Here is a 19046-nt window from a genome sequence, read left to right as displayed (position 1 = left end):
TGCACTGAGGAAGCAGGGGTGGAGGGGCACTGGAGGCAGGGTCCTGGAAATGGGAGCTGCTTCATGGGGCCAAGTGGTAATTGGGATCTCCCTGAATGGTGGGAGTATGAGGATGATAAAGACAAAGGAATAAAAGGACAAAGAAGAGGTTAGCTGGTGACAGAGAAATACAGACAGAAACAGAGGAAAATGGAGTTAAGAGCTGAAATACAGAACAGAATCATGCAAAGTTAAAGAGAATTAAAATTTATTTGGAAGATGGGGTGAATCCATCACTGGCGATTGGAACTCTGAGGCTGCACTTTCTCCTCAGGAAGGTGGGCTGGAATGCGGTGGGCTGTTTTTGGCAGGGGTTGTGGTGGTTTGGGATCTGAGTAGATGAGCAGAATTAGTTTTTTTTAAAAACTGTGGCACCTTTCACACCAACCCAGAACCCACCCATGTGTCCCCTGCAGCTCTATGTTACCCACTGTCCCTACCCCCCTGGGGTACCCCCCATTTTCTCAACCACCACTCACCTGCCTGGCTCCCCAGCTGGGCCTCAGGCCGATCTCCCCAGAGCAGATGCCTAGGATCGTTGAGGAACCGTTGGCTGCGCTGGCATGTCAGGCAGGTCTGTACAGTCCAGCGCTGAGCCTTGCAGCCTGGGGTGCATGTGGGGAAAAGAGAGTGCCCAGGTTTAGGAGAAGAAAAGGTCTCCTGCACCCAGTTTTGCCTCCACCGTTTTCCAGTAGGGATTCTACTCCCTCCCCACCTTGATTTGATGGTGTCAGGTCTCTGCATAAAGTCTGTCGTTTTCTTGGTACCCTTTATTTATTTATTTGGTTGTGCCGGGTCTTAGTGGCAGCACGTGAGATCTTTGTTGCCGCGTGCGGGTCGTGCGGGTCATGCGGGATCTTCGTTGCTGCATGCGGGATCTAGCTCCCTGACTAGGGATTGAACCTGGGCTCCCTGAATTGAGAGCGTGGAGTCTTAACCACTAGACCACCAGGGAAGTCCCTCTTGGTACCCTTTAAGATAAAGTCCAAACTCCTTAACAAGGCTCTTCAAGATCTGCCCTGTTTCCCTCTCTGGCCTCCTGTCTTGCCCTTGCCCACCTCAAAGCCAGCCTCCTGGGCTCTCAGTTCCTTGATAGCACCACAAGCTCTCTTGTCTGAGGCCTCACAAATGCCTAGGATTTCCATCTCCCACTCCCTTCCCTTATAATGAACCTCACCATCACTGGTTTAAGTAACTTAGTATTCTACTTCCCTAATTAAAGCATTTTTCTACGCTATTCTAATTGTTTCTGTCTCAGTCTGTCCCATTAGACTATAATTTCAATGAGAATAATGACTCTAGAACAATACTTGACACATCTCAGAAAAATAATTGTTGAATGAATGAATGAATATGGGAATCATGTCCTCCATGATGTCGAATAACATCTATTATCATGCACGGGCGAGGTTGCTTCTCATGGCAACATCATTTCTCTACTGCCCAGACCTAGTTTGTCCAAGTGGAGTTAAGTTGTTAACTCAGAGTTGGAGAAAGCCGACGCCTCCATATCCCACACCTGGCACCCATCTACATCGAGGAAGGGATCATTGCCCGTGCCCTCCCCCAGCCCACAGGTGTTCCTCAAACATCCCACCTCGGCAGGAGGGAGCACTCACGTCTCTGGCGCTGGGTGCAGGTCAGGCCCGGGATGAGGAGGGAACAGCAGCCACGACAGAGGGTCCTCTTCACCGAAGGGTCCCTGGGGGCGGAGGTGGGTGGTGGTCTGGGCGCCCGCTCTCCCTCTCCCCTCCTTCCCCCGTCCAGCCCGCCGCCGGGCTCCGCACCCCTCTCACCGCCGCAATACGAGCCGCTTCGCTATGGTCCTCTCCGTGTGGCAGTAAAACCTCGCCAGTGCCTGGTTCTCGGGGTCCTGAGCGAGGACGCAGTGGGCAGCCTGAGGGAAGGAGCCGTCACTGGGGGCCCTCCGCACTGGGCCGCCTCCCTGTGCGTGCGCCGCACCGCGGACTCACCTGGTACAGGAAGCTGAGCCTCTGGAAGGCCTCGCGGTCCTTCACCTGCCCGGCCATCCGAGCCGCTCTGGGTCCCCACACGCCTCAGTCCACAGGCCCCACCCCGGGGTAGCCCCGCTTCCGGGCGTCCGCGCAAGGCCTCCTGGGAACTGTAGTTCCTGGGGCCGTGCGCGCTCCTGTGCCGTCCTTACTCTGGCGACAGATACCCTGCGGCCTCACAGACCCATCTATTTGCAAACCCACACCACCCCCTGCAATCCAAGCCAGGGGTTCCTTTATGAGTTTTGGCTTCCTTTTAGTCTTCCTCAAGCCCATGATTATATTAGGTAGAGACTGGAGAGGATAGTGGAGCAGGAGAGAATCTTAAACTGCTAAACATCTTCAGGACAGAAGACTCGTCTCTATGCAGATAGGTTGGGGAGATGGTTATGTGCAATATATACCCAGCTAGACCTCCTGCCCTATGCTCCTGAAGCCAAAGGCAGATGCCTGGAAGACCTACAGACTGAAGGAGCAGTTGATACATTCAACAAAACCCACTAGTGCCAGTGCCCGTGAAATTGGAAAGGATCTTGAGGGCAGTGGAGGGAGGGAAGAGGGCTCCTGGCCCTTAGAAAGCACAGCTTACTCCCAATCTTTTCCACTTACCAAAATGCAGTGCTGGACACACAGCAAGTAGGTGATCCTCACTAACTCCTGGTCTTAGGTACTGGAGGAAACCTGTCAACAGCATCCCCAGCTCCTGAAAAAATATCCCCTGTAGTGTTTCACACGCTTTCCTCACATCCCTCCCTTAGACCTCTGCCTCTCCTTTGCTCTGTTTGACATCCTGTGTTTACTTCTGCTTCACAGTTAATAACCACTCATTCCTGAGGTTAAGTAGAGGGATAGAACATGAATAAATCCTGAGATGGGGAGAGGGCAGAATAAGTCAGGAGAGAATGAGGGTTCTCTCCTCTCTCAGACCCCCTCCTCCTCACCCCCATCAGGCTGGACAGGGAACCAGGCCTCCAGTTTGAAGGAAATGGCTGAAATTTCCTCTCAGATTAGTTTCACAAGTGTCTCCAGGCTCAAATGAGGAGTGTTTAAAAGGCAGATGCCCAGGCCCACTCCAGACCTCGATCAATCACTGAAGGTGAGCCCCAGGAACATAATTTTTTTTTTTTTTTTGGCCACACCGTGCAGCTTGTGGGATGTTAGTTCCCCGACCAGGGATCAAACCTGGGCCCCTGACAGTGAGAGCGTGGAATCCTGCCCACTGGACCGCCAGGGAATTCCAAGGAACATGCATTTTTAACACCCGTTTCTTACACATCAACAGAGAGTATCATCAAATTAACACAGGACACATAGATCACTTCAGTGGATCCTTTGTTCCATATTATGTTTTACCAACCAAAGCATCTTGCCGCAAAGAACCACAGTCAAGGCACAAAGGTAAGAGGAGAGTCTGGACAAAGTCCTGTTGAGGTGGTAGGAGGAGCTGAAATGCCCTCAATAAACTGCAGTTTCTTGTCCTAATCTTCTGTGAACCCCTGATTACCCAAGTAGCAGATAATCCAGTCATTTTAGTTTGGTTTGGCATGCATTGCTTTACCTTTTTTGACAACGTATGTACCCTACAGGTTGTTTATTTTGGCCTAACATTAAAATGATTTACATTCTCTGATATGAGAAATGGCAAAAGGTGAAGGATGGCAACAAACAAAATCCGGCTCTTGTGAACACTAGTTCCAGGCCAGATGCACACAGGCCAAAGGAAGTTGCCTGTCTGGCCCTTCCCTATACATACCACCCTCTTCTACCCTGTCCCCAGGGTGAGGAAGACTCCGTTTCCTTTTTCCCTGTCTGGCTTGGACACCTTAGCCAGGTAACAAGGCTGACAACTTGGGAGTAGCTACTTCGTAGCATTCTTTAAGGCCAGGGCTTTGGATAGGAATACTTTTCTCTTTCCTCTAATACCTGACTCTCTCCTTTCCAAGTTCCCTTGGGAAAGCAGTGAAAGGGTAGATGTGTCTTGCAGGATCTCTTGCATCTTGCCTCTCCAGATGAGCAAGGTAACAGCTCTTGGAGATGAGCAACTACAAGGAGGTGGGCGATGAGCCATCTCTGCTGAAGGCTAAGGCAGGGACCTGGGTTCTCTTTCTTCCTACCCACCTCCTCCCCACACTCCTACCCCCCTCCTCCCCACACTCCTACCTCTGGCCAATCCTACTCATAATGGCAACCAAAGAAACCCTTCTCCCCTTCATTGGTCTTTAGGAATCTGTTCATTTAGCCCCCTTTCCTGACCTTCTTTCTAACCTTCTTGATGCCCAATCTCTGCCCTGAAAATAACTCCTCAACTTCTACACCCACGAGAGCAACTGTCATTCATCTTTATTTCAATTTAGAGGTACAAAGACCCCTGTGATCTTCCTAAAAAAACAAGACTATTTTGGGTCAAAGAACCCCCTAAAAGGATGTACAGGGGTTTCTGTTTCCTCCTCTGGTTTGAGCAAGTCAGACCCTCCCACAGACTTGTTGTTTCTGGAAAAGCCTCTCCTTCCTTCCAACCCATCCTTGTGCGATAGAAAACCTGATGGACTTCAGAGGAGACTACCCTCTGGGAACCAGCTCTCCACCCTAACAGTGAGGAGGGAGACACTGCAGTGCTCTCGTCCCAGCCCAGTCCTAACTACTCCTCCCCATAAACCATTCTAGAAACCAAGGTGTTCTCCCAGATGGTTCAGGACTGGAACCAGGCAGACACGAAGACGTTCCAGCAGGTCACAGGAAGGAAGGCCCGTAGCTCTTGACCCTGCCTCACCCTGATTATTCCCATGTCCCCACCTGTCACTCCCAATCTGTTGGGGGCCTGATGGTAAGTGGTGCAGCATTCTTCCGACCAGCCCGGATGCCTGGGTAGAAGAGGGGCCAAAGTTTCTCAGTAAAAGTATCAGTGAAGGTGTAGATATGAGAGCGGTCTGTGACGTTGTAAAAAGACAGTGTACCGGCCTCATAGTCTAGGAATATGCCTACCCGCTTGGGTTTCACCTTGATGTGCAAAGGGGTAAAAGGTGTGGTGGTGGCTGCATACTTGTCCCCGTTCCACAGCCGCACCCGCCAGTAGCCAGTCTCAGGCAGTGGGGTCAGTTCGCCCTTTCGGCTCACAGAGTCCCGGCACACACCCACTGCCCAGTGGGTCTTGTCACCCACCTCCACCTCCCAGTAGTGTCGACCTGAGGTGAAACCCTCAGTAGCCAGGACACAAGGGTAGAAGGTGAAACGCTGTGGTGTATCAGGGAGATCCCGGAGTCTTGTCTCCACGAACTTGACGCTCTTACGATCTTCCGACAGGACTAGGTTAGGATGAGCAGTCTCAGGGTCCAGGGTCACATCCGCTGGCGGGAGAAGCCAGAGTGGGGAGCTAGATGAGGACGGGAATAGCTAAACGCCCCTGCCTCACTCTTCCAGCCTGCCTTTGTAGAGCCTGCTCCCTGAAAGCCCCCAGAACCCTGTGGTTTGCTTAACTTTCTCAATCCTTGGTGTCACCTAAGGGAGGGGAGGGGAGGGAACAATGGCTTCGCTTCTCATCCTGGCCCTAAAATAAACAGGTAATGATCTCTTGACTCTGCAAGGGCTGGTGGTTTAGGCTCCTGCCTGGTCCTCCCTCCATCCCCCCTGACATCAACATCCATCTCACTGTGTGGAGAAGCACAAGGCACAGTCCAGTGGTCAGAAAAAATAAAAATGTTAAGAAGGGTACAGAGCCAGATAGCATTATAGTCTAGCGATACAGTGACCATGTGTCTGTTTTCCTGGAACAGTCTGGCTTATGACTATTTTCCAAGTAAGTATTAATAAGACTCCCTTTCACTCTCGAGGGGACCAGTTTCAGCAAATTATTTAACCTCTCTGGGTGCCTATTTAGAAAAGTATGGGACTAAGAGTAGATGACACCTGAGGCTTCTCACTTTGAGCTGTGACTCAGAGTGAGATTGAAAACCAGGTAAAGGAGCGGGTGTGGATATGGACATGAAAAGTGACAGAAGGGATAACTGAAGTCCAGATAAAGTAGGACCTAAAGACTTTCTTCTCTCTGTCGATTCCCTCTGCTAGTTTCCTTTTGGGAACAACTCACCAATTAGCTGTTTAAGGATTTTCCTTAGTGCAAAATACTGTCGGGGGAAATTGCTGAAGTTCTTTTCCAGCTCTATGGATACTGAAGTCACCTCCATGGTCTTCACCTTCTCACATCTAGGAGGGATGGGAAGATAGGGGAAGAAAGGGCAGGGTCAGGGGAAGCTCCAGCTTAGTGAGTATTCAGAGGTTGTCATCTCTAGGGAGAAACTAAAATTCTCCATCCTCACACTTTCTCCTCCCTCAAGACAAGTTCTTGCTTATTGCTTTCTTTTGCCTATCTATGGAAAGACATATGGTCCCCTAGACAAACCCTTATCTTAATAATCAGTCTTAGAACTTTCTGGAGGTACATGCAAATAGATAACCACCTCCCCCCCGCCCCCAACCAGTTCCTCCTCCCATCTTGTTTGGACACAATTTCACCCATAGGCCCAGGTAGAATCTGGTTCTATTTCATTATCTTTGTATCTAGGAAATCCTGATGCTCAAAGGGGAAAAGGTAAGGGACTAGTACTCCCAGTGATTTGCTCTCTAACTGGCTTCATGGATGCAATAAACCTTCTCCCTTTTTCTACCCAGACACTGCATGACTTTCCCATCCTTATTCCCCCAACTCCTTATTGTAGCCCTACTCCTTAAGCCAAGACCTAACTCACTCAAAGAGATACAAGAATCACTTACTTTTCCAGGGTACTTTTGACATCCTAGAGGAAGGAGAAAAGAAAGCAATATTGGTCCTGGTAGTCAAGGGTCCTAAGGGCAAAAGGTTTCCCTCCTCCCAAAAGTTCTAGATCTATTAATAGGCATAAGGCAAACTATGGGTCACAGTGCAAGGGGACGAGCTCCAGAGGGATCTGAGTACATCTCTCCCAACCTAACCCCCACTTTCAACTCTCAGTCATCATGAAGCTTGGTAACTGATATCACTTCCAAATAGTTTCTTGTGTGCTTGTCTTTGTTCCTCAAGAACACTGGGACTCAATGCCAGGGACAGGGATTGTGTCTGCTCTTTACTCTGTCCCCCAAGTACCAACCACACACCTGTCTCCTTGAGGATCAGTACAGATAGTTCCAGACTGCTGGCATAGGAACGAATCACACTCTCCCATTGTGGTTTGGTATCCCTTGTCTAGTATTGGTTAATAAATATTAGTAACTGTGTGCCAATCCTGATTTGTGAATACTTGGGGTCCAGAAGACAAAGAAGACAAATCTCTGCCCCCCAAGGATTTCCCAGTTTAATGTGGAAGGCAGAACACACATACATGAAAGGACATGAGAGTAAATACCAAGCAATATATAACATGCAGATAAATGTACAACGAAGCCTCACTGATTCAAATGCTGGTAATGTGATCTCTAAGATAAGAAATATGTTTCCTACAGCCTTGCTAACACCATTCATTTGCTTAAGAAAACAGATTATTTCAAACATTTTAGAGGCACCATTTACATATCAAAAGCAGTATATTACTTATACATTATTTCAAGTGTCCTTCAAACTATGCTTCTATTCTTTCTGTGCACTAGGTAAATCAAGTTCCAGGACTTAAAAGTAGCGGTTACTGCATTTACACAATTTTTAATGCATAGTTTTTTCACTAATTCAGACTAGACTGCCCTCCTCTCAAAAGAGTGAATTTTTTCTTTGGTACAAGTTAAGCACATAATTGTTGACAAGACATAAGAACACAGAAATGATCAGAAGGGGATGGGAGAAATCAGAGAAGGCTTTCTGTAGAGAAAGATCCTTTGAGCATGTCTGGAAGAAAGAACTGGATTTAGAGAGGCAGGGCGGAGGAGTGAGCACTGCAGGCTGACAGAACGGCCTGTGCAAAGCTAGACTGCGCTTGGCCTGAGGGGCTATGCAGGGGCAAAGGTCGAACCTTAAGCATCTCGAAGCCCGACTGTAAGCACTTGCCCTCCACCTCAGCAGCCAAGTGGGCCAGGTCCCGGCGCTTGTCTCCAAGGTGAGCAGCATTTTCTCGGAGGCGCTGTAGAATGTCCTGTTCCTCCTCCTCTAGTCGTGAAAGTAACACCTGCTGCTCTTCATCCAGCCGCCGATGAAGCTCTTCAAATTCCTTTAGGATCTGCTGTCGACGACTCTCCACTAGTCTCTGAGAACAGAGGGTGGGTATTATGTTTAACAGGGCCAGTGGGGCATAAAGTGCCTTTCCCCACCCACCATGTGTATGAATTCACACAGACTTCCAGTGTCATTGGAAAGAGCTTAACAGGACACTCATGTTTCTCTCCACTGGAATTTCCTTTTGTAAAGAATGGCTCCATCCCTAACTAATAAGAACCTACTGTAGAGCACAGGGAATTCTACTCAGTGCTCTGTAGTGACCTAAATGGGAAGGAAATCCAAAAAAGAGGGGATAAATATATACGTATAGCTGATTCACTTTGCTGTACAGTAGAAATGAACAAAATATTCTACACTATACTCCAATAAAAATTTAAAAAAAAAGAAAAGAATGGCTCCATCCTCATTGTCACCCCTACTGATGATGGGATGAAGACCACTGGGGAGATAAAAAAATAAACCAACGTTAAAAAATTTATCTTCTTTATTAAATTAGCTTCTAAAAAAGCTACACTTCTATGTTTTAGTAAAAATATTCAAGACATAAGAAACCCAATAATATGACAGGTACTATTACAGATATCAGAGATACCTCTGCTATCGCCTACTCTAAAGTTCTAGTTAATGCAATCTGTTAAGAAAAGGAAAGTACAAACACTGGCAAGTCAGAGATTGTTATCATTTGTACATTGCAAGACATTTACTTGATAAAACCCAGAGAAGCAACTGGAAAAATATCAGAATCAACAAGATTTTAGTAACGGGTTGTTACAAAATATAAATGTAGATTTCAAGGCTGAACCTGTTCAACAGTTTCAAGTCACTTCAGAGACTGACAGTTTACACCCCAGGAACAGGTTATAGAAGTTTGTGAGTAAAGTATTTGCTTGAAATTTGAAACATGCTTTCTTTCAGTTAAACCTCTAACATTTCTGAAATTGGATAATATATGACTCAAACTCCAGCCATAACCCATTCTGAGAGTTATCAGCAGGCATATCCTCCCTTTTGCACCTCAACTGCAACAAGAAGTGATCTCCCCAAAGGATTCCCTAAGCATCACGTGTCTGATGGGTAGGAATCAGCCAAGAGGAAGGCAAAGTTAGAAGCAGAGACTGGGACTCTGGAAGGAGGACGTGGATAGGGCCTGGAAGGCAGGGTTGAGGGTGAATAGAGTGGGGCTGCAAAGCCAGGTGGGCCTTACAAGCCCTGTGTTTCTGGATTTCAAGCTAGTTCCCAGCAGAGGCTGACTAGCTCCAGTTCTAGAGCTGCTTGCTGCTTCCCATTCCACTGCTGCCTCCTCAGGAGCATATTGGAACAAAATCTATTCTCACAACATTTACCACTAAGTAAAACACAGCCTTTTCTCCTGTGTGTCTGTGTGTTTAGGGGTGATGTATGGGTAGAATTTAGGTTCGTAACTGTGGTAAAAAGAAAGCAAAGGGCTCTCGTATAATCTCATAATCCCTTCTCTTTTTTTCCCTCTATTTTGTAGGGCAGTGGTTCTTAATCAGGGTGTTACCTCCCTCTAGGGATGTTTTGGAAACGGGGGGTATTTTTGTTTGCATGATTGGGGGAGCTCCTGGGAAGGATGCTAACACTCCTCCAATGTGTGAAGACAACCCAGTAAGATGAACTGCCCCATTTTCTAATGTTCTGCTGGATATTAAAAAAATGGAGTCCTGGACTTGAATGCCACTTTATATACAAACACAGAGTAATTCTTATATGGTTTTAATATACCTTTATTTTTCAGGAATGGCTGAAAACTCATTAAGACTGTATTTTGTTTTTCTTAGAACTTTACTCTAAGTTATTTATCATTTTGAAAAATTATGGCACCAACAGCTAAACTGCTAGTGGCATTTGAGTCAACATTACTACACAATTCCGTCAGTCTGAATTTGTATTTGTTGCATTGTTGATATAGGTGCAAGGATAAAACTACACTCTAGTGTCTTTCAGAGTAGTTATATCTAAATGTTTACATACCAGATTTTATTATAAATTACTTTTATGTTGTATTATATTATACTATATTTGGGCATGATAGTCTCTTTTAAAAATTATGTGGATAGATCATTTTATCCATAATTTTCATTTCAGCATGATTAATTACAAATTATTTATTTCTAAAAGGGGCATTGGGTCTGGAGGTGGGGATGAGGGAGAGAATTCAAAAGGTCACTGAAGGGCTTCCCTGGTGGTGCAGTGGTTGAGAGTCCGCCTGCCGATGCAGGGGACACGGGTTCGTGCCCCGGTCCGGGAAGATCCCACGTGCCGCGGAGAGGCTGGGCCCGTGAACCATGGCCGCTGAGCATGCACGTCCGGAGCCTGTGCTCCGCAACGGGAGAGGCCACAACAGTGAGAGGCCCGCGTACCGAGAAAAAAAAAAGGTCACTGAAGGAATGCTGGTGGTTGGTGACAGTTTCCGAGACCATTAAAATGATAATATACATTAAAAAAATAAACACACCACAGTTCTGTTCAAGCATTTAGCGGGTTTTTAAAATTTTTATTCCCCTCTCCATCCTTTACCTTTAAGAAGGTGATCAACAGGAAGAGGAAAGCTAATGACTGGGAATAAGATTCATCTTCACATATTTTAAGTACTTCAGGAGCCCTCCAAAAGGACAAATAACTTTTTTTTTTAACGTTCACCTTTGCAATCAAAATTGGTTCAAATTAAAAAAAAATTCAAATGTTTGTTAAAATGTATAAAGGACTAAGGTAATAATACTTGCTTCCTGTTGAAATGTCATTGTTAAAAAAAATTAAGTGTTTCTACTGATTTCAAACCTGTGTTTAATTTCTGGTGATCCCTAAATCTCAACTCCAAAAACTCATTATTTCTTCTGGAAGCCTTTAATGACATCAAGTTTCTCTGCCGTCTTCTTAGGAATATGCAACTGTGCTTTTTGTGCCACGTCGTTTATATTTTCTCTACTTGACTGTAAGCTCAAGGAGGGCAGGGACTGTGCTTTTGCTCATCATTGTTCCCCAGTGTCAAAGACAGGGTTTGGCATATACTGGAAGCTTAGTAAATAGTTACTGATTTCTGCAGAATTAGTATCTCTGATTTTGCACATACTGGCTATATGATCTTGGACTAGACACTTATCCAAGTTCTGTTTCCTACTGTGTAAACTGGGGATAACAATACTTACCTTACAGGGTATCTAAGTTCACTCTTGTCAAATATGACTTCCTGGACTCCCTTCTCCTTGTCTTGTACCTCCTATATGTCCCACTTGGGCCAAGTATAGCTTGTACTCTTAGAACTTAAAACTGGGCAGAACCCTAAGACCTAATACAATCTTCTAAGTTTGGAATGTCATGGACACCTAAGGAATTAATGCACAGGATTCAATAAATACTAGGTATTATTACCACTATAATTAATACGTGTTTCACTGTCCAACAGAAGAAATAAGGCAGATACCAAACTACCATGCTACAAATATGGTAATGCTATGGAAGAGATGTGAAACTGTATGAAAATTAAGAAAGCTAATTTCTAAAGGGTCAGGAAAGGCTACATAGGAAGTGGTTTTCATCTTAGGATGGACAGGATCCTATAGGTAGAGGATGAGGAGGGTAAGAACATTCTAGGAACCATTATCATCCAGCATACCTGAGCTTACTTGAATTAAGAGAATGTGGTCCTAATGTCGCTGGGAGGTTCTTCCGGGCGCTGTTGGGCAGCTCCTTCATCCTTCCTCCCCAGTGCACCTTCCACATTCTCCTTTCCTCAATCCCTCTAAGGATCTCTCAGCAGAGAGCCTCCTTCCCTGCTTTACAAAGAAAAGGAGGCCAAGGGGCATGAACTCCCTCAACTCGCCAGATATAAGATGTTCTGTCCTTTACCTCTTACATCCTTCTCCTCAATTCTTAATCCATGACAATTTAAGTACAATGTTTAATCACAGTCAAGCTTAATAAAATATCATTGTTTTTGAGAGAACAGCATTTTTTTAATAAACCAGAACTGGTGGATTAAATAATGTGTGGTTAATGTTCAGTTAATTGCCTGCAGAGCAGCCCAAATGGGATTGCCTGCCTTTACCTTGAGTTCCCCAGGCTTCTTCTCCTCAGAGGACTTGCAGCGGGTGATCTCCTGCAGCTTCCGCTCCAGGGGCTCCAGGCACTTCTGCAGTTTTTCCTGAGGGGTGAGAAGTGGGAGAATGGCATTTGGGGTTGGCTAGTACATCCTACGTTCAGAGACTAACCCATTTGTTTTAAACCATTTGTTTGCTTCCTATCCATCTGTCTCTTGATCCAGCTCCCTTCCTGGCCTGTCATTTGAGGTGTCAGCTTCCTACAGGTCCCTCCTCCTGCCACCAGCCTGCCTCCATCACCTTCCTTGCTCACCAAACCTTCCTTTCACTGAATCTCACTGTTCCACTGTCACCAACTCTCAGTCCTTCCCCAGCCCTATTAATTTTCTAACTCAAGGAACTGCTTGTTACTGTCAAAGTGACCTCCTGTACCCTGATATCCTTCTTTAAACTTGTTTTCCTATCCAATTCTAACCACTTGCAAATATAATAAAATCTTGATTACTTATTCCACAAACTACCATAAAGTCTTATTTCCAAGATTTTATTAACATTAACATTTATTAATTAAGCAAAGTACTTGATAAAGTGCTAAGACATTAAAATCTCTAGTTCCTTTTACTCAAACATTTACCCTGTGTCCCAGCAGTAAGTTAAACCAGATGCCATATTATCCTTTATTGGGGGAAGATGCAAACAGACTGGTTCAGCTTAGCCTGGTGGGGATCATTCTAAAGTGATGTTACCTGTTCCCAATACCAGTGGGTAAACAAGGGGTGTGCTGAGCAGGGGGACAGAGTGAAGAAACCAGACCATTTTTCAGTTCTTAAGTTTGATCTTCTCCACGTGGTTTCATTCATTTATGAAAAATATGATACATTCCAAGACCACACATACTCAAATGTGTCAAAAGTCAGGCAGAAATTTTGGGGGTACTCCTTACTGCTCTTCTTCATGCCTGAGGATAACTGATCAAACATACTGCATGGCCCCGTGTACGTAGCTCTGAGGGGACTATAGAGTGAGGATCAGATAACGTCTTGCCCTCAGGAACTTACAGTCCTCTACCCAGGGAGTCTCCCATCCTCTGTGCTCCTCGCTCTTGCCCTGCACTGGCATCATGTGTCTGGTTCCCTACCTTGTACTCCTGTGTGGCATCGTCCAGTGGCACGACGGTGTGGGCCCGGTGGGTGTGGGAAATTGCACATATCAAACACACAGCCTCCTGGTCCTCATAGCAGAAGAGGCTGAGGGCTTCATGGTGCTGGGGGCAGAGGCTCTCATCTCGGATCTTCCGCTTGACGGCCTGGAGCTGCTTGGCAATTTCCACCATGCTGCCCAGCTGTCGATTAGGTCGGAGACTGCGGTAGCGGGACGTCTTTCGACATACAGGACAAGGGAAATCCCTCTCTAGGTCCTCCCACCAGCGAGTGATGCAAGCTTTGCAGAAGTTGTGCCCACACTCAATGATGACAGGCTCCTTCAGATACTCCAGGCACACAGAGCAACTTGCCTCCACCTGTAAGTTCTCCAGAGCTGCAGCTGTGGAGGCTGCAGAGGCCCCGGCCTCTAACAGGCTTGTCTCTGCCATTATTTAACTTGAGGTTAGGATGGGAGAAGAGAAAAAAAAAAAGTTAGTTGGAGGTTTAGTTTTTTTTGCATCCCTGGCCTGAAAGTTACCCCCATGTTAAATCCTAACTCCAGATTTAGCCCCATCATAGTATTATACATCTTCTCTTCCACTACATCAACCTCTTTTGTTTCTCCATTTCCAAAACTTGTGACTCCCAGCCATCAATTTTTTTTCTCTTCAGCAAAATGACACACAACACTCAATCTCTTATCTTTTACCACTGTTTTCTCTTGCTAGAAAGAGGCTTCCTTCAACTCTAGCTGAGTACTTTTCCTGATCCAGGTTCATTCCACTTGTATCTTAGAACCAACAGTTTCAGACCAATGTATTCCTAGTGTGACATCTTCTTCTAATAGATGAGAAAAGAGTATGGGAAAGCGAAGAGTGCCAAAGCATTAATTAAGATTTCTTAAATTAAGTATATTTTAAAGTTTAATATTACAGAAGAGTTTTACTACAATAGCCCATTGGAGCCTAAGCTTGATTCTCTGTCACTGTTCTCTCAGTCTTTCAAAGGGTAATAAATAGAATGAGTTAGGCAAGGGTGACAACCTCTTCTTTTCAGAAAGTTTCAAATTATTCTTCCTTTTATCAGGCTAGCCTAGAGGAAGTGTGCCCTTTTCTTGGAATGAAATGATTCATACAACAACTCATTTCTATTTGTGTGCATTTGGACACCTGGAACTGCTGAAAAGTGATAAATTCATGGCAACTAAAGAGTCTTATTACTGAGCCCAGGGCAATAATCTTTTGAAGAGAGAGCTGACAAGTCTATTTTAAGTATTCAGCAGTGACTGGAGTCTTTTGAAATAGTTATCGATAACTAATTCCTTGGATGTACTGTACCTCCAACTAATAGGTTCTGGAGTGGCTGGGAATTAAGAGAGAGAAAAGTATAGAGGCAATCAAAAACTTCTAATGAAGCCTCAAAAGAATTGGAAATGCATCTAAGAGATTTATAAAGCAGAAGGCTGGTCCTCTATTCCATCCTTAAAACATCACCACTTTTATCCATGAAGTAGTTGATTTCCCTATCCCCTTAACCCTCCTCCCTAAGGGACCCAACAGAAGGAAATTTAGTAAGTCTATGTGTTGAGAGAGAAGTGGCCATGTAGTGAGTTGGGTTAACAATGAGTATTCCTGTATATGTTGATGGCACACGTGAAAAGTGTTTAATTTGGAGTAGGAACTGATAACTTATTTGGACCCGAATTTCCTCCCTCAACCAGGAGAGAAGTTCAGTCAGATGATTTTTCTCTACCTACGGGAATCCAACTTTGACGAGTAACCCTTCCCTTTCCCCAATCTTCTAGAAATTAGGTGGTCTCTTCACCTGGGGTGAGTTGAACTGTATGCAGAGTTAGGGAGCAGAATGGATCTAGACTAGCAAAGTAGTGTGGAAGAGAGTTGGGGAAAGGTTAGGGAGGTATGGGGAGACGACTTGGAGCTACAACACTAGTGAAGACTTCGGTGTCTCTGGATTGGTCATTTTTTCCCCTCTATTCCTCATGTCTCAGTAGAAGGGCAAACTTCAAAGCCGTCCTCATTTTGTTTCTACCACTGTCGGGGGTCCCACCTTGCGACCCTTTTCTGAGCGTGGTCCACAACTCGGTCCCACCCCCGTCTCCATCTTCTCCCGCCAGATCTGGCGCAGGGGGACTGGAGTGGGGGGAGAGGAAACGTCGTTGTTGGCAGGGAGGGAGGGATGCGTGTCCAGGTGAGGAGGAGATGTGACGTGAAGGTGGGATGCCCGCCGCTAGTGACGCAGCCGAGAGCCGCGGTGACGGCGTAAGAGTTTCACCCGGGGAGGCGAGCGGCAGCGGGACGGGGGAACGGCGGGGTAGCCAAGCAACGCCGGACGCGCTGACGTCGCCGGGGCGGCAAAACGTCCGCCCGGGCCCGAGGCGGGCGGAGGCAGCTGTGGTTACGTGGGGGGGGCCGGTGACGCAGTCGCAGGGCGCTAGGACGCGGCGTGCGGAGCCGGTCAGTGGGGGCAGGCCCCAAGGCCCCGGCGCGGCGGCGGGACAGCACCTACCTTCCCGGCTTCGGGTCCGGGAGTGCGGGGCGCAGGGCCGCCGGAGCGCTGCCTCCCTCCTTCCTCCTCCCCCCGCCCCCGCCCCACAGCGCGACACACAATACTCGCCGGAAGCGGAAGCCGCGCCGAGAGGCTCGTGTCAGTGGAAGCCCGGGTGTCGGCGGGCGACCGCGGGAGGGCCTAGCGGCGCCTGCGGAACAAGGAGAAGGCGGGGGGCCGGAGGGGAGGATCAGCAGGAGGAGTGAAGGGCGAGAAGAGACCCGGAGGGGCAGGTGGCTGAAATGCGGTCGTCCAGGTGACCCGAGGAAGCCTCTGGAGACAGAGGGCCGCGCATGCGCCTGGCGAAGCGCTGAAGCCCATTGCCAACAGGGCGCCTACGGGCGCCGGGGCAGGCGGGACCGTCCCGCCCAGGGTGTGGGCCCGGGCTCTGACCCGGCTCGGGCTGGTCCCGGTTGGGGCTGGGAGCCGCCGGGGGCGGGGCAAGGGCGGGTTGCGGACATTGAGCTACACTGCTCCTCTCTCCAGGCCAGTCCCGGGAGAAGGTGGCTCGCCGAGTCGGCGGCCAATTACGTGGTGGACCTGCGGGTCTCAGCTGGCACGTCACTTCCGACAAGTTGAGTTTAGCCTTTTAACATTCAAGGATTAGCTCAGTCTTCCCTCCCGTGGGCTTCGGATGCTTGGTCACCTTGTCCTTGCTAGGCGAGCTTTACGGAAATGATCTACCTCCTCCGATGGAGTGGGAACCCCGAAAGAGCTGGTACTGTGACTCTGCTGCTCACCTTTGTGTCCTCAGCTCCTCGCTCGATGCCCGACCGCAGCGAGCGCGCCGTTAGCACCCGTTCTGTGTGCGAGCCAATCCCGTCTTTTTCCAGTTTTGTGGCTTTGGCTTGAGTGCCTCCGCAAGAGCAGATGGTGGTTGTGCGGGGACTCCGGACTCCTGCGTTATAGCCTCCTTACTTTCCTCTCCTGTTGCTGGAAGCTTCGCAGCCCTTTGACTTTGGAGGACGAGGGCGAGATGATGAGGCTGGGGAAGAGTCGGCGGACAGAGGTGTGATGAGACTGGGAGGAGGTGCTGAGTTGAGTTGATGGAGCTGGGGAGGAGTGGATGCTGGGTAAGGGGGTGATGGGACTGGGGAGAAGTTGGGGCTGGGGAAAGGTGTGCTGTGGCTGGGCAGGAGTTAGTGCTAAGAGTAGACACTGCGGGTAGAAAACGCAGCTCGCCCCGCCTTCCCTCTGCCAACACTTGGCATACAGAATGCTAACCGAAAGAAATGAACAAATTTTTGGTGTACCCTTCGAGGTGAAATGGCCCAATGGCCCAACTTGTTCCTGTGTAAGTTGTGATGCTGTTTACAAACACTGTGCAGTATTTAACTTCTCATCCTGGGAGCCAGGAACTATTTATTTGCAGAAAATATCTCATGTGGGAGGTATAAAGTTTTAGGGTCAGGCATGCTAAATAAAGCTGGTCTGCTTTTTCTTCACTGTTCTTTGCTTTTTGTTCACTTTTTTTCAGTAGCAGTGATTTGAAGAGTATTAAACTTGATAAAATTACGTTTATTAACTTTTTTCCCTCATTGTTATTTGACCATTGGGAATTTTAGCAGCAGTACTCTTTCTAGTTCACGGACTGCCTCATTCTAAGGTAGGGTAGTTTGAAAGCCACAAACTGGGCGGTCAGCCTCTTTATCCTTACTTTATAGGGAACGTGGTGAGGTTTGGTTCTGGTTATGATTTGTAACTTTTAAGATGTTGGCTAGCACTTCATTCTGGCTTTCTGTTTGTAGGTGGCCAGGGGTGTGGTAATATTAAGCAAATTTCCAGGAGGAAGTGCATTTCTGAGGAGTATGAAGAATGTGGTGGCCTGGAGACTAATAGATTATTAAGATGACTTTACGCTCAATATGGAAGGAAAGGGGGGAGAATGTCTAGGTAAAACTATAAAATTATGAAGGGCATGTACTATGTCATAGAACAGGGTTTGGCAAACCTTTCCTGTAAGGAGCCAAATAGGACATCTTTTTGGCTTTGTTGCCCATACTCAATTCTGTCTTTGTAGTATGAAAATAGCGTTAGACTATACTAAATGAGTGAGCGTTGCTGAAATTTGAATTTCATATAAATTCTTCACTTGCCTTGAAATTTTATTCTTCTTTTGATTTTACCCCCAATCATTTAAAAATGTAAACACATATCTTAGGTTGTGGGCTGTACAAGCACAGGTAGCAGACCATAGTTTGCTGACCCCTGACATAGAACAGTAATGAAGTACCCAGTATTTTTCAAGAGAGAATGCCTGGCAAAGTGGGTGAACACAATGCTATGATCTCTTATTTCCATCTGTCTATATGATAACACAAAATAATAATAAAGGAAATTTGAAATCTTAACACAAATTTGTTATGACCTGTGAAACTTGGTCGGCTGAGATTTATGAATATACTAAGATACAAGTACATTCTTTAAACAAGGAAAGGTATTCGTTGTCTAAAATTAAACGGGATTGTAGTTCAGGAGAGGTGGAATAACACTGAATTGTGACGTTGATTTATATCAACAAGGGATTTCCAACATAGGAATATGCAAAAATGAGTAATAGTAATATGAAGGATAATTAAAACAATTTAAATATACACTTCAATATTGTTTTTATATCAGTAAAAGATATATCTGATATATCTTTTATATCAGAAGATATCTTGGAACCACTGAGTCATATAGAGGAAAAGGATGTATTAGCAGTGCAGGTAGAAAACTGGTTGAGGTCAGATATGAGATATGGTAGGCTGGGGAGGGAGAGGGTTCAACTGTCCAGACTTCTGAAATTCTTCCTCAGAAAAAGGCAAAGCATCTAATTTTCCCCCATCATTTTTTTAAATTATAAAAAATTTAAACTGCCGAAAGACGGTCGTCAGTCTTTTTATACTTTACACTGTGCTTCTTATGCTTTACACACTGTGGTTTTTATACTTTATACTGGCTGTCTTTTATCTTTCCAATTCAGTAACATTGGAACTACCTTGTTCTTTTTCAAGTCTATATCACTGCTTCATTGTGTAGATATATAATTTATTCAGCCATTTTGTTTAGAGAA

The 19046-nt window shown here is 46.5% G+C and overlaps 2 protein-coding genes across 4 annotated transcripts; both read right to left on the bottom strand.

Annotated features, from left to right (window-relative positions):
- Window positions 1-225: 225 nt before the first annotated feature.
- On the bottom strand, window positions 226-2125 carry RPP21 (ribonuclease P/MRP subunit p21). Its single transcript, XM_060109674.1, has 5 exons — window positions 2013-2125; window positions 1836-1936; window positions 1659-1741; window positions 519-644; window positions 226-370 (listed from the first exon to the last, which is right to left on the bottom strand). Exons 1-5 carry the CDS (start codon window positions 2067-2069, stop codon window positions 273-275), a joined length of 465 nt encoding a protein of 154 aa, XP_059965657.1. The 5' UTR covers window positions 2070-2125; the 3' UTR covers window positions 226-272.
- Window positions 2126-4212: 2087 nt separating this feature from the next.
- Window positions 4213-16472, bottom strand: TRIM39 (tripartite motif containing 39). Of its 3 annotated transcripts, XM_060109672.1 has the most exons (8): window positions 16213-16472; window positions 15494-15576; window positions 13423-13882; window positions 12293-12388; window positions 8024-8254; window positions 6819-6841; window positions 6136-6251; window positions 4213-5395 (listed from the first exon to the last, which is right to left on the bottom strand). In XM_060109672.1, exons 3-8 carry the CDS (start codon window positions 13873-13875, stop codon window positions 4848-4850), a joined length of 1467 nt encoding a protein of 488 aa, XP_059965655.1. In that variant the 5' UTR covers window positions 13876-13882; window positions 15494-15576; window positions 16213-16472; the 3' UTR covers window positions 4213-4847. The 3 variants fall into 3 exon arrangements, with proteins under 3 accessions (XP_059965655.1, XP_059965654.1, XP_059965656.1); XM_060109671.1 differs by lacking the exon at window positions 15494-15576 and having other exon boundaries at window positions 15953-16472; XM_060109673.1 differs by lacking the exons at window positions 15494-15576; window positions 16213-16472 and adding an exon at window positions 15251-15476.
- Window positions 16473-19046: the final 2574 nt, after the last annotated feature.

Source organism: Mesoplodon densirostris, chromosome 10 (genome assembly GCF_025265405.1).
Source record: "Mesoplodon densirostris isolate mMesDen1 chromosome 10, mMesDen1 primary haplotype, whole genome shotgun sequence".
NCBI lineage: Eukaryota > Metazoa > Chordata > Mammalia > Artiodactyla > Ziphiidae > Mesoplodon > Mesoplodon densirostris.
The sequence above is the reverse complement of the archived record's forward strand: the minus strand, read 5'-3'. Positions and strand labels throughout refer to the sequence as shown.